Source organism: Bos grunniens, chromosome 6, assembly GCF_055505025.1.
Source record: "Bos grunniens cultivar Pamir isolate PY7600 chromosome 6, Bosgru_T2T1.0, whole genome shotgun sequence".
Taxonomy (NCBI): domain Eukaryota; kingdom Metazoa; phylum Chordata; class Mammalia; order Artiodactyla; family Bovidae; genus Bos; species Bos grunniens.
The window spans coordinates 102,744,581-102,758,735 of NC_141170.1; the positions used below are offsets into that span (position 1 = coordinate 102,744,581).

Consider the following 14,155-nt stretch of genomic DNA (forward strand, 5'->3'; position numbering starts at 1 on the left):
CCCTGGGTCAGGAAGACCCCCTGGAGGAGGAAACAGCAACCCACTTCAGTATTCTTGCCTGGAAGATCCTATGGGCAGAGAAGCCTGGCAGGCTATAGTCTGTAGGGTCCCAAAGAGTCATACATGACTGAAGCAACTTAGCCCATGAAACAGACTCACAGACATAGAGGACAGACCGGTGGTTGCCAGTCGGGGGGAGCGGGGTGGGGGGAATGGAGTTGGGGGCTGGGGTTAGCAGATGTAAGCTTTTATATACAGGATGGATAAACAAGGTCCTACTGGATAGCATGGAGAACAATATTCAATATCCTGTGATAAACCACAATGGAAAAGAGTATGATAAAGAATATATAATATATATCTTATGTACATATATATATAACTGAATCACTTTGCTGTACAACAGAAATTAACACATTGTAAATCAACTGCACTTCAATAAAAATATATTGATTGAAAAAAGAAACTAAAATCATTAATACTCCCTTCCCCAAGGAAAGTGTCGTATAAACAGTGCATCATTTTCCATTGAAACCCTTTTCCTATGAATAGAGAACCTTAGTGGACTCCCTACTTGCTTGAGTCTTGCTTATCACATTGTTTTGCTCTTGGTGTTGCTACAAGGGGAACGTGTATTCTTTTTGAACATGGAGCAGAGGTGTTGCTTAAGTATTTATACTGTCTTGAGTGGGAAGTACATCTTGTTTTACTTAATAATAAAGATACATAATCTAAAATATGTTAAAACTCTCAAAGCAATCTGATCTTGTTAATTGGCCCAACATGTGATCATAATACATTTCCTTTCCACTAACACCTGCCTCCCTTTTACTTTGAAACTCAAACAGATCTTTCTCATGTTAGTGCTGTTTTCCTTTTCTTACTAAAGCCCTGGCTCTTTTTCTCTTCTTTTTTTCTACTAGCAAACTTACCCTTTTCTTTCTCTCACAACCCATTTCTTCCTGAAACTTCCTCTGCATGTCAGAGATCATGGCAGTTAGTGTATCTTGAAGCTGGGATTCCAACTTGGTTCTGATGGCAAAGCCATCACACTCAACCATCATGACCCTGCAGAAGGACTTAGAGCTGGGCATGGAGGGAAAGACAGGGTCTGTTAGGCAGAAGGGAATAAAGAAGGCATTTCAATATGTCAGTGGCACACAGCTTATCTGGCTGGGGCCCAAGTTCCTGCTGAAAGAGAATAATAAGCGATGGAGCTGTAGAGGGGAGGGGGCCTGTACTGCTCAGGTGAGGCTCACAGACTGTACTGACCCTTGCTCGATACTTTGTGTTGTTTAATCTTTATATTGACTCCACAAGACCCACAAGATATGGGTATCCCCACCTAAGGCTTCAGAGAACAAAAGCACAGTCCTATGACTTATCTGTAATCTCCTGCCATCAGAGAATACCAGTCTTTTCAACTATGGGGTCACTGTGCTTTCTATCAGTACTTTATATAAGCTATTGAAGTCTTCAGGGTTTTAAGTGAAGTGGTTAGGATTGTATTTAGGAAAAAGATGCGATGAAAGAGAAGCTTGAGTCTTCTTTTGACCTGATACTGAATATCATTTCAAGGCAGTAGCCCTTGTCCAGCACTAAAATTGGGATTTCAAAATGATTCTATGCTGAAATTTAGAAGTAGTGACCTGAAAGCCACAGAGGGTCTTCTAGAACCCAGCTACTCTGAAGTATGGTCTTCACGCCTATAACTTGAGTATAATCCTGGGCTTATTAAAAATGCAATTTCTCATCCACGCACCTATGGACACCTTATCTTTGACAAAGGAGGCAAGATATACGATGGAGAAAAGACAATCTCTTTAACAAGTGGTGCTGGGAAAACTGGTCAACCACTTGTAAAAGAATGAAACTAGAACACTTTCTAACACCATACACAAAAATAAACTCAAGGTGGATTAAAGATCTAAACGTAAGACCAGAAACTATAAAACTCCTAGAGGAGAACATAGGCAAAACACTCTCCAACATAAATCACAGCAGGATCCACTATGACCCACCTCCAAGAATATTGGAAATAAAAGCAAAAATAAACAAATGGGACCTAATTAAACTTAAAAGCTTTTGCACAACAAAGGAAACTAAAAGCAAGGTGAAAAGACAGCCTTCAGAATGGGAGAAAATAATAGCAAATGAAGCAACTGACAAACAACTAATCTCAAAAATATACAAGCAACTCCTATAGCTGAATTCCAGAAAAATAAATGGCCCAATCAAAAAATGGGCCAAAGAACTAAATAGACATTTCTCCAAAGAAGACATACGGATGGCTGACAAACACATGAAAAGATTCTCAACATCACTCATTATCAGAGAAATGCAGATCAAAACCACAATGAGGTACCATCTCACTCTGGTCAGAATGGCTGCCATCCAAAAGTCTACAGTCAGTCAGTGCTGGAGAGGGTGTGGAGAAAAGGGAACCCTCTTACACTGTTGGTGGGAATGCAAACTAGTACAGCCACTATGGAGAACAGCGTGGAGATTCCTTAAAAAGCTGGAAATAGAACTGCCTTATGACCCAGCAATCCCACTGCTGGGCATACACACCAAGGAAACCAGAAATGAAAGAGACACGTGTACCCCAATGTTCATCGCAGCACTGTTTATAATAGCCAGGACATGAAAGCAACCTCAATGTCTATCAGCAGACAAATGGATAAGAAAGCTTTGGTACATATACACAGTGGAATATTACTCAGCCATTAAAAAGAATACATTTGAATCAGTTCTAATGAGGTGAATGAGACTGGAGCCTATTGTACAGAGTGAAGTAAGCCAGAAAGAAAAACACCAATACAGTATACTAACACATATATATGGAATCTAGAAAGATGGTAATGATAACCCTGTATGCGAGACAGCAAAAGAGACACAGATGTATAGAACAGTCTTTTGGACTCTGTGGGAGAGGGTGAGGGTGGGATGATTTGGGAGAATGGCATTGAAACATGTGTATTATCATATGTGAAACGGTTCAGGTTCAGTGCATGAGACAGGGTGCTCAGGGCTGGTGCACTGGGATGACCCAGAGGGATGGGATGGGGAGGGATGTGGGAGGGGGGTTCAGGATGGGGAACACATGTACACCCATGGTGGACTCATTTCAATGTATGGCAAAACCAATGCAATATTGTAAAGTAATTAGTCTCCAGTTAAATAAATTTATATTAAAAAAATGCAAAATCTCATACCCCTACCTCAGACTTAACTAGATCAAAAATCTCTGGGAGTGGAGTCCAGGAAGCTGTGCTTTTAACAAGCCCTGTTTATTTAGCAATGGACAATATTATGGTATCCAGATGATTATTCGGTATGCAGAAGCTTGAGAAAGCTTTGATATTTTCCCCTGGGCACTTTACCTGCTTTCAGCATTTCCTGGTTGTCTAATGACTGCCTCTAAAATGATTTCTTCAATAGTAGTACAGAAACTTCATCAGCACATTAAACAATAAGTACTTTATGAGCAATGTATCATCATTGGCATCTAGGAACCTGACTTATAAACTGTCTTTAGCATTAAATTTAACTCTAGCATAAAATTTAACTTGCACGTGAAGGTGGCAGCATATGGAAAAACATTTGGGAGGCTATACACCAAAACTGTGAAAGAGGAAGTTATTCATGACACTTGTTAAGGAATGTGGGGTAGACTTTATTCAGGGGGACTGCCATGGGAAAAGTGGGGATTTGTGTCCAAGGAGCAAAGTTGGGCACACGTTGCGGGGAGGTGGTGGATGGGAAATTACTAACAGGATAGGGTAATTTTTTGCTAACTTGACCTGGCAGGATTCTTGTTGAAGACAGACTGGGGTGATCAGATAATACCTGGGGAATGGTGGAGGACCAGATACTGAGGGCTGTGTGGCGGGGGAAGGGGGTGGCTAAGCTAACTTGACAGTATTCTTGCTTAATTCCCAGAGGACATGCACAGGTTGGGATTTAGTCAGGCTCAGAGGATCCCAACTCAAGTTTGTCCAGGAGCGAGTCTTCGTCATCTCTACTGTGATTATCTTTGGGGAAAGTTGGGGGTCTGTGAAGAAGTAAAGGGAGGGGCTTTAACTTTTACCACCTACATTTAAAAAACATTTTATAGGAGGGTAGTTGCTACCTTCCCCTACCTTTTATATTATACTCTTATACATGGATAATCATTTATATCATTACAGGTTTTGTGTGTGAAACTGTGTGGAAACCTGAAATTCTATCAATCAAATCTTTATAGTACACTGGTGCCATCTGATGGTAAGCTTTCTTATCACTTCCGTGATTTCCCCAGGCTAATTTTTCATCTTTCTAAATTAAGTGAGAAATGTGAGTTTTGAGCAAAACAGACTTTTCTTGTGTTGCCCCTTCCACTCTTCCCCCATCAGAGTTCAGTTTCTGCCTTCTCTGCTCCCATAAGATCTGATGTCTTTTGGCAAACTCCCATCCCAGTAATCAAAGGAGTTAGAGATGACTTGGAAGTAGTTTCTGCCCTCAGTACATTTTTACCTGGCAAGACTCTAAGCAGATAATTATAACAAAGTGTGGTACACACTTAATAAAATGTTAATAGAATGGTGGGGGGAATATGTTAACTAGTATAATGAAAGCACTATAGGAGTGATACAAATTATTACAGGAATTCAGAGGGTTATGAATTCCATATTTAGGTATACCTTCTAGAGTTTTTGTTCATAATGGTTAGTAATAATTTTAAAGTTATTTTAAAAAGTACATTTTATCCATCCTCTATTATCAACTTTTTTTTTCCTAACAGAAATCACAGTTAGTTATAAACATGGCCTTCCCTTGATAACACTTACTCTGCCGTCCAGAAAAGAGCGCTGTCAATTTGTAGTCAAGCCAATGTTATCAACTGTGGGTTCATTCCTTCAGGACCTACAAAATGAAGACAAAGGTATCAGAACAGCTGCCATCTTCACAGCAGGTATATATATATATATTTCCAGCTTTGTCTTTTTTTCTTCTTTTGAACCTTTGTTTTGTTTCTTTACTTTCTACAAAATTATTATATAATAAATGGTTGGTCTTTACTGAGTCCTTCATTTTTGAACATGAGTGATGTAAAAAAAATGAACTCTAATGGATAAAAAAGAAATGGAAGTTTAATTCATGTTTTGGTTATTTATTTCATAAACTTAGCCCCCAGATTTTTCTCTGAGAAAATTTTAATGACATAGTAATTATCATCTAGTTTTCTGTAAGAAATGTGAATAATTAGAAAATGAAATGCAGGCTCCATGATTGAAATAGACAGTGAATAATACACAAATAGTTCATTGATCTTTGTTATAAAGCAGTTTTAGAGTGTTTTTTGACAGAATTAATAGGCAGAATTAATTCTCAGGAAACTAGTATGATACCAGCAGAGGTAGTTAATCAGATAGACTTTTAAATAAATGTAGCATATAGCTTTTATATTTGTATGATCTAAGGACATAAAAGCAGGCCCTACGGCCCCTAAAAGAGAATAAAGAATTCTTACCCCAGCCCGATATACCAGGCTACTATAAATATAAATAAATGAATAAATTTGCACTGTTATTTTATTGTAGTATTTACATTCTTAGAATAAGCTTTTTTTAAAGTTAATGATCACTATGACAGTTTTGGAAAGGAAATTAACTTGGTTCTGTCCAAGTTCAGAACCAATTAAGGGATAGATATAAAAGTTGGAAGAGTAGAGATTAACAACTAATTTACTTAACAAGCATTGAGCAGCTAACAGATGTGACCTGAAACAAATAGACTGCCAGATATTTCTCCAGCAAAGATGGCTTTATTGCAGAGAGTGGAGAACTGCAGTTCAGTGTCTGCAGCCACTCGCATGAGTCACGTGTGAGGATTTGCAAGACGAGGGAAGGAGGACGCTTCTGAAGAAGGAAAGGAAGCGGGGAGGACAGCAGCAAACAGAGGGTCCCTGGCTTTTCACTGGCTGGGTCCTTGGTAAAGAGGAGGCGCCCTCTTCCTGCTGGGCAGTGCCCACAGGGTGTGAGAGCTCCCCCTTCTGGTCTCCAGACTCTATTTAATTGAAGTTCCTGTGTATTAATCCTATATGCCAGGCCTTGTTCTAGATGCTAGAGACAGCAAAGAACAATAGAGATTAAACTCCTGTTCTTATGGAACTAACATTTTACAAGGAGAAAGAAACAAAATAAATAATTTATAAATTATATAAACTTTAAATTTGTATATTAGATAATAAGTGTTCCAGTGAAAAGGCAGAGTCATGGGGAGGTGGGAGTGTGTGCGTTTGGGGGAGGTACTCACTAAGGTCACATTTGAGTGAAGACCTGGAAGAGATATGACAGGGATGGGAGAAGAGCTTTCCAGACAGAGACCCTCAGGTGGGAGCTAACTCCACCCTCAGCCGTAAAGGGAGGGAGCTGGATACAGGTAGGAGGGGTAGGGCAGACTAGGGAAAGCCTCCATTGTAGGTTGTTGGAAGGACTTTGGATTCAACTGGAAGGGGAGTTTCTTCCTGGTAAAACCAAGGTCAGAGAAATGAGGATTTAGCCCTGTGGCCACAATGGCCTAATACTTCATCCTTGACTGGACGTGTTCCTGCCAGTCGCAGGAACACCGAATCCCCGGGGCCTTCCCTACGGGGCAAGGCCTGCCTTCCTCAGAAGAGGCAGAATTCAGAAGGGCACCAAACACAGTGCTCACATGGAGTGTGCGCCAGAAAAGCACCAGCATTCTTAGAGTACAGGTGCTCTTTGGACTGAGTGAAAACACTTCCTTGGGGTTCATGTCAGTACTTGCCCAAGAATAGGTGAAAAATTCATCACTGTATCATGAGCTCCTTAAAAGTGTTTCATATCCGTCTCTAGCTGATCCTGTATTAGTATAAAGGAGAATGTAGTACTTCAACTGAGAAATCATACTCGGCTGATTTCTTTTTATTATACTATTTTAAGGAGCAGGTTTGAAGTCATTTAAATGTAAATTTTTAAATGACACTTGCAAATCAGATAAAATGGATTTGGTGTGTTGCTGATCTTTTTTTTTTTTTTTTTTAAGAGGCTCTGTGGGTGGAATTTGCCGGCATTTAATTTGGGCTTGAAAAGAGTGTTCTAAGCTTGTCACAGTTTTGCCCATAACGTGGGTGGAGTTATTTGGCAATTCCTGGGAAGATGATCTCACCCCAGCTGATGAACAGGAACCCAAACAGCCATATTCTAGGAACAGACCCAGGTGCAGACTTGACTTGCTGCCTTCTGGAACAAAAGAACTGCTGAGAACCAGACAGGAGGCAGGCATCCGGGTTCTTCCTGATTTTACTAGCAGTGTTACTCTTACCATGCGTATTAGTGTAGCTGAAACCTCTCTGGTTGAATGCAGCCAAGCAGATACCAGGCCAGGCGAGAATATACGTCTTGGACTTTATATCAGGTAATCATGTATAGACTATTCTGAAAGAATAATGATAGAGAAACCCCTCCCAGCACTTTTTTTTGCTTATTATTCAATGAGTTTGAATCTTAACCCCTGGGTTACATTAAACTTCAAAAATATAAGAACAGCTAGGCTAGATAGGAAGCTGTGCAAAGCACACTGATGTTGAAATTTTCCTAGAGATTTTTTTTTCTGAAATGTTCCTAGGATATTTGAAATCACTGTTAGAATCTCTCCTGCCTCTCTCCAGCCTTTAAACATGCCACACAGGTGCATGCTTGCTCCTGCCACAGTTTTGCCTCTTTTCATCTTTCCTAAGCTAGAAAGGGAGGCAGCCCTGTGTGGTCGTGGTTTGAGGTGGTTTAAACAATACAACTCACTCACCTTTAGTAATTAAAAATAAAAGTGTTAGTCACTCAGTCGCATCTGACTCTTTGCGACCCCGTGGACTGTAGCCCACCAGGCTTCTCCGTCCGTGGCATTCTCCAGGCAAGAATACTGGAATGTGTTGTGTTTCCTTCTCCAGGGGATCTTCCCAACCCAGGAACTGAACCTGTGTCTCCCTCTCTGCAGGCAGATTCTTTACTGTCTAAGCCACCAGGGAAAGCAAAAGTTACTCAGTTGTGTCTGACTCTTGTGACTCCATGGCCTGTATAGTCCGTGGAATTCTCCAGGCCAGAATACTGGAGTGGGTAGCATTTCCCTTCTCCCAGGGGTCTTCCCAACCCAGGGATCGAACCCAGGTCTTCCACATTGCAGGTGGATTCTTTACCAGTTGAGCCACAAAGGAAGTTCGAAAAAAATAAGAGAAAGGTGGGCTTTTTTAAAATGTTAACTACCTGTGTTCCTCCACCATGAAGTCAGGGGCTTGGCCATAAGCCACAGAGATGGACACTGGCTGAGCTGAGGAGAGTGTCAGCAGGCTTTCTAATTGGAACTGACAGAAAACCAGGCTCAGAAGACGGCAGGAGCCACAGAAGGCCGTGGGTGAAGAAGTTAGCCTGGGAATGGTTGGCGGGCTTTGCTGCTGGCACCCCGTCCCCCAGCCTCCACCTCTGCCTCCAATGGCCTTGCTGCGATGAGTCCCTGCCTCCCTCCCCGGAATCTGTGCATGACTGTCTGTAGGAACTGTCCAGTCTCACCAGGAGCGTCAGTCTGGACCCCAGCCCTGCTGACAGAGAGGGGGTGATGGGGGGTCTGCTTGTTCGTCTTGGTCCAGGGTAACGGGCAGTATTGGGAGCATTACTCCCAGTGGGAACAGTATTGGGTATTGGGGAGCTTCTGCCCACCCAAAAAGGCAAATGTCCACTGCTGTATTATAAAGACCTGTTGAAAAATGGTTCTTATTATTCTAAAACAAGGACATATTTTTGTATTTTCAGATGGCACTGAAATTGCAGCTTCAACCTTGATGGAAATTTTGCTAAAGAATGATTTTAAACTTGTTATTGATAAAATAACATATGATGTACAGTGCCCTAAGAAAGGTAAGAAGCACAGCTGTGAACTATCTTCACATTTCCCTGTTGCTGTGGGCCTTTTTTCAGGGAGCAGGCTTATCCTGAGAATCTTTTTAATTAACCAAATGACCAAGAACGCTTTGGAGAACCAGTATTTAAGCTTTTCTAGCGAGGGTAGAAGTGATCGGTAGAAGTTGGGTGTCAGGGCTTAATGTAGTCTCACATACTCTTTTTAGACTTTTAAGACTTTGTTCTAGGATCTTGAATGCTTAATCTGACATTATTGGGTTAAGAAGAAGTGGACCTGAAAATCAGGAACTCGGGTGTATACTGTTGTACAGTTTTTAGCTCTTTTTTTTTTTTTTTAAGTAGGCTTTATTTTTTAAAGGGCAGTTTCAAGTTCATAGCAAGATTGAGCAGATAGTACAGAGGTCCTGTATACTAATGTACCCATTCCCCGCAGACTCCCCTACTGTAAACACCAGAATGGAACATTTCTTTTTGTCATGAACCTACATCGAAACATCGTTATCAGTCCAAGTCCATACTTTACATTATGGTTTGCTCTTGGTGTTGTATGTAAAACATACACCAAGTTTTAAGGCTATATTTTATTACTGAACTGTAGTTGCTTTACAGTGTTTCAGAGTTCCACACAGTGATTCAGTTGTGTGTGTGTGTGTGTGTATATGACTGAGATTCTTGTCCGTTATAGATTATTACAAGATACTGAATGTAGTTCCCTGTTGCTTTATTGTTGTTTTCCAGTCCCTAAGTTGTGTCCATCTCTTTGAGACCCCATGAACTGCAGCATGCCAGGCTTCCCTGACCGCCACTATCTCACAGATAGGATGAGATGGCTGGATGGCATCACTCACTCAGTGGACACACGTTTGAGCAAATCCTGGCAGATAGTGTTTATTTTGTATGTAGTAGTATGTATATGTCAATTCCAGATTTCCAATTTATCTCTGGCTTGTTTTATGGGTTTTGATAAATGTATAATGACATGGATTCACCATTCCATTGTCATTTCACACAGAATAGTTCCACTGCCCCCAAAATCCTCTGTGCTCCTCCTTCATCTCTACCTAACCCCTAACTTCTGGCAGCCGCTAATCTTTTTCCTGTCTCCATAGTTTTGCCTTTCCAGAATGTTGTATAGTTGAAATGGTACAATATGTAGCTTTTTTTCAGACTGGCTTCTTTCACTGAGTAGTATGCATTTACGTTTTCTCGTCTTTTCATGGCTTTACAGTTCATTTCTTGTGAGCGCTATTATTCCATTGTCTGGATGTATCATAGGTTATGTATCTGTCCACCTACTGAGGGACATCTTGGAGGTTTCCAAGTCTTGACCATTACAAATAAAATGGCTACAAATGTGTATGCAGGTTTTTATGTGGACATAATTTTTCAGTTTTTTTGGGTAAATGCCAAGGGGCATGATTGCCCGTATAATGCATATATTTCGTTGTGTAAGAAACTCTTCCAAACAAGCTGCACCATTTTGTATTCCCATCAGCAGTGAATGAGAGTTACTGTTGCTCTACATCTTTGCCAGCATTTAGTGTTGCCAGTGTCTTGGATTTTGGCCTTTCTTAAGGTGTGAAGTAGCAGCATTTCCTTGTTTCAGTCTGCACTTGCCTGGTAACTATTTCACATGTTTACTTACTATCTATATATCTTGTTTCGTGTGGTGTCTCTTCAAGCCTTTGACCGGCTTTTTAAGCATGTTGTTAATTTTTAAGGTTTCTTTGTATATTTTGGGTAACAATTCATTATCAGATCTCTATTGTGCAGGTATTTCTCCCACTGTTTTTCATTTGGTTGTCACGGTCTTTTGCAGAGAAGGGGTTTTGTTTTAATGAATCTGAGTTTATCAGTTATCTCTTTTGTGGACTGTGCTTTGGCTGTTGTATCTAAAAGTCATGGCCAAACCTGTTCTTGCACGTTGCCTACTTTTCCCATCATGGGCCTTACCATATTAATCACATCTGTCTTGATTTCCTGGTCTGATAATTCCAAAATCCCTACCATATCAGATTCTGATGCTTGCCTTGTTTCTTTTTTTTTTTTCTTAAAAATCAAATTTATTCTTTTTTTTTTTTTTTTTAGTCAGTGTAATTTTATTGGCAGCAGTTCTTCCCCAAACGAAAGCCAAACTTAAGGATTACAAATCACAAAAGTTTTTCAACAATTTGCATGTTGGGCTGTCAGGTTGCTCACCCTTAGTACTTGGTCATTTTCCATCCAGCTCTAGGATTTTCTCAGGTTGAGAAATACTTCTTTGTCATCAGTTAGGCTGACGGGTCTGGAGCAGGACAAAAATCTCTAGAGATTCAAATGTCCACATGTTCAAGAATTCTTTTTTTTTTTTTTTCACCTTTGCCAATAGGTTATTTTTATTTTTTATTTTTTTATATTTTTTTAATGTAATATTAATTTAATATTTGAAATCAGGCAATGTAATTCTCCACATTAACAAAACAAAGGGGGAAAAACATGATCATCACAAGAGATTCAAAAAGTGGTTTAGACAAAATGTAATACCAATTCATGACAAAAACTCTCAGGAAACTAACAATAGAAGGGAATTTCCTCAGTCAGGTAAAGTACTTTTAAGAAAAATCTGTATGACATAATAATTTTTTTTTTTTTCCCAAATCTTCCCACCCTCTCCCTCTCCCACAGAGTCCATAAGACTGTTCTATACATCAGTGTCTCTTTTGCTGTCTCGTATACAGGGTTATCGTTACCATCTTTCTAAATTCCATATATATGCGTTAGTATACTGTATTGGTGTTTAAAAAGCCATTAAAAAGAATGCATTTGAATCAGTTCTAATGAGGTGGATGAAACGAGCCTATTATACAGAGTGAAGTAAGCCAGAAGGAAAAACATCAAATTTATTCTTAAACCATCTAAAATCTAAGGAATATAATAATCCAATCAATTACAGTGAACAATTGCTTTAGAATTATAAAATGTTCTTCTATATCCTTAAATTTTAATGAAAATTAACCTTCATTATTAAACAAAAAAGTTTTTTTTTTAATATGAATGTTTACTTGAGATAATTACAGATTCATCTATTCAATATTACTCTCAATAGCTTTTGGGGGGACTTCATAAAGTGTCACAGTTGCAGTTGGATAAATGAGTACAGTGATATCTATTCAGTGATCTATTACATTTTTCTAAGTATTAAATTTAAAGCTTCTTATTTTCATTTAATTGCTCATGCATCAGTTTAACAGTTCAGACAAAATTTCCAATTTATCACTCACAAATTGAAAGTAAATAGCTTAGTGGGAGTTTGAGAAAAATAAAATTCTTCAGAAATAGTAGTTTCTAAAGACTTTAAAGTTCATAATTAAATGGACTGAGTTATGATATTAACAAGATGTACACAGGAAATTTAAAATATCACACAAGCAGAAAGTTGAAAGGAGCTTTGAGATCTCATTAAAGTTCTTAAAATATATATTGAAATTATTTATTACCAGTCTCTTGTTGTCAACTTTACATTTATTTTACCAATTATCTGAGCACCCACTTGCAGAGTAAAGCTCTGCGTCCTTGATTCCCTTACAGTGAATTGTTCCTGTTTTAATACTCAATTGGTTTTGACTTTTTGAAAAGTGTATTTTATATTCACTGTGTGTAAAAGTCGCTCAGCTGTGTCCGACTCTTTGTGACCCCATGGACTATAGCCTGTCAGGTTCCTCTGTCCATGGAATTCTCCAGGCAAGAATATTGGAGTGGGTGAAGTGAAGTGAAAGTTCTCAGTCATGTCCGGCTCTTTGTGACCCCATGGACTATACAGTCCAAGGGATTCTCCAGGCCAGAATACTGGAGTGGGTAGCCATTCCCTTCTCCAGGGGATCTTTCCAATCCAGGGATCGAACCCACGTCTCTCTCATTGCAGGAGGATTCTTTACCAGCTGACCACAAGGGAAGCCCAAGAATATTGGAATGGGTTGTCATACTCTCCTCCAGAAGATCTTCCTGACCCAGGGATCAAACCCACGTGTCTTATGTCTCCTGCACTGTAGGCAGATTCTTTACCATTGAGCCACCAGCTCTTCCATTCTCCAGGGGATCTTTCCAATCCAGGGATCAAACCCAGGTCTCCTACATTGCAGGCTGATTCTTTACTCTCTGAGCCACTGGGTCATTGCTGCTGCTGCTAAGTCGCTTCAGTCATGCCCGACTCTGTGTGACCCCATAGACGGCAGCCCACCAGGCTCCGCCGTCCCTGGGATTCTCCAGGCGAGAACACTGGAGTGGGTTGCCATTTCCTTCTCCAATGCATGAAAGTGAAAAGTGAAAGTCAGGTTGCTCAGTCGTGTCCGACTCTTAGTGACACCATGGACTGCGGCCCACCAGGCTCCTCCGCCCATGGGATTTTCCAGGCAAGAGTACTGGAGTGGGGTGCCATTGCCTTCTCCACTGCCTTGTTTCTTTAGATGGTTTTTTTCTTGCCTTTTACCTGCTTTGTAATTTTTTGGTGAAAGCTGGACATGATACTATTGAAAATAGAAGCTGAAGCAAGTAGGTCTCTATTGTGAGGTACTACGTGAGTCTGACCAGGAGTTCAGCTGTTTGCTATAGCTGTAGGTATCAGAGGCTTCAGTTTCTTCTAGTGACCCTGTTTTCTCTCCCCTGTTATGTTCAAGTTTCTCCAGAAATTCTTACTTGAATAGAGTCTGTGTCTTGCACAGAACTGGAGCCCTATTGATGTAATGTTAAGGTATTGGGGAGGAGAAGCAGTGTGTAATCTTATGATTAAGTCTCAGGGTTTTTACTGGGCCAGGATTACTGTGCTGTGACCTTCAGAAGAGTTTTTCTTTTTTTTTTCTCTTTCCAATATGAGACAGGAAGGTTAGAGGGGCCTGGAGTTGGCTAATTGCCCTTCCTCCAGGCCAAATTAGGCTCTGGTAGAGCACAGTGATGGAGAAGGCAATGGCACCCCACTCCAGTACTCTTGCCTGGAAAATCCCATGGACGGAGGAGCCTGGTAGGTTGCAGTCAATGGGGTTGCTAAGAGTCGGACACGACTGAGCGACTTCACTTTCACTTTTCACTTTCATGCATTGGAGAAGGCAATGGCAACCCACTCCAGTGTTCTTGCCTGGAGAATCCCAGGGACGGGGGAGCCTGGTGGGCTTCTGTCTATGGGCTCGCACAGAGTCGGACACGACTGAAGCGACTTAGCAGCATAGCACAGTGCATCCTTGAACAGCACAGGTTAGAACTGTGTGGGT

The 14,155-nt window shown here is 40.5% G+C and overlaps 1 protein-coding gene across 5 annotated transcripts in view; it reads left to right on the top strand.

Annotated features, from left to right (window-relative positions):
* Window positions 1-14,155, top strand: part of MCUB (mitochondrial calcium uniporter dominant negative subunit beta) — a 95,260-nt gene that overhangs the window by 70,795 nt on the left and 10,310 nt on the right. For 3 of the 5 annotated variants that reach the window (XM_086407026.1, XM_086407024.1, XM_086407027.1), the window contains 3 exons: window positions 4,191-4,266; window positions 4,784-4,954; window positions 8,808-8,912. In XM_086407026.1, coding sequence (XP_086263152.1) covers window positions 4,873-4,954; window positions 8,808-8,912 — 187 coding nt within the window. In that variant the 5' untranslated portion in view covers window positions 4,191-4,266; window positions 4,784-4,872. The remainder of the gene's footprint in view (window positions 1-4,190; window positions 4,267-4,783; window positions 4,955-8,807; window positions 8,913-14,155) is intronic. The other 2 variants (XM_086407025.1, XM_086407028.1) reach the window with 1 other exon arrangement.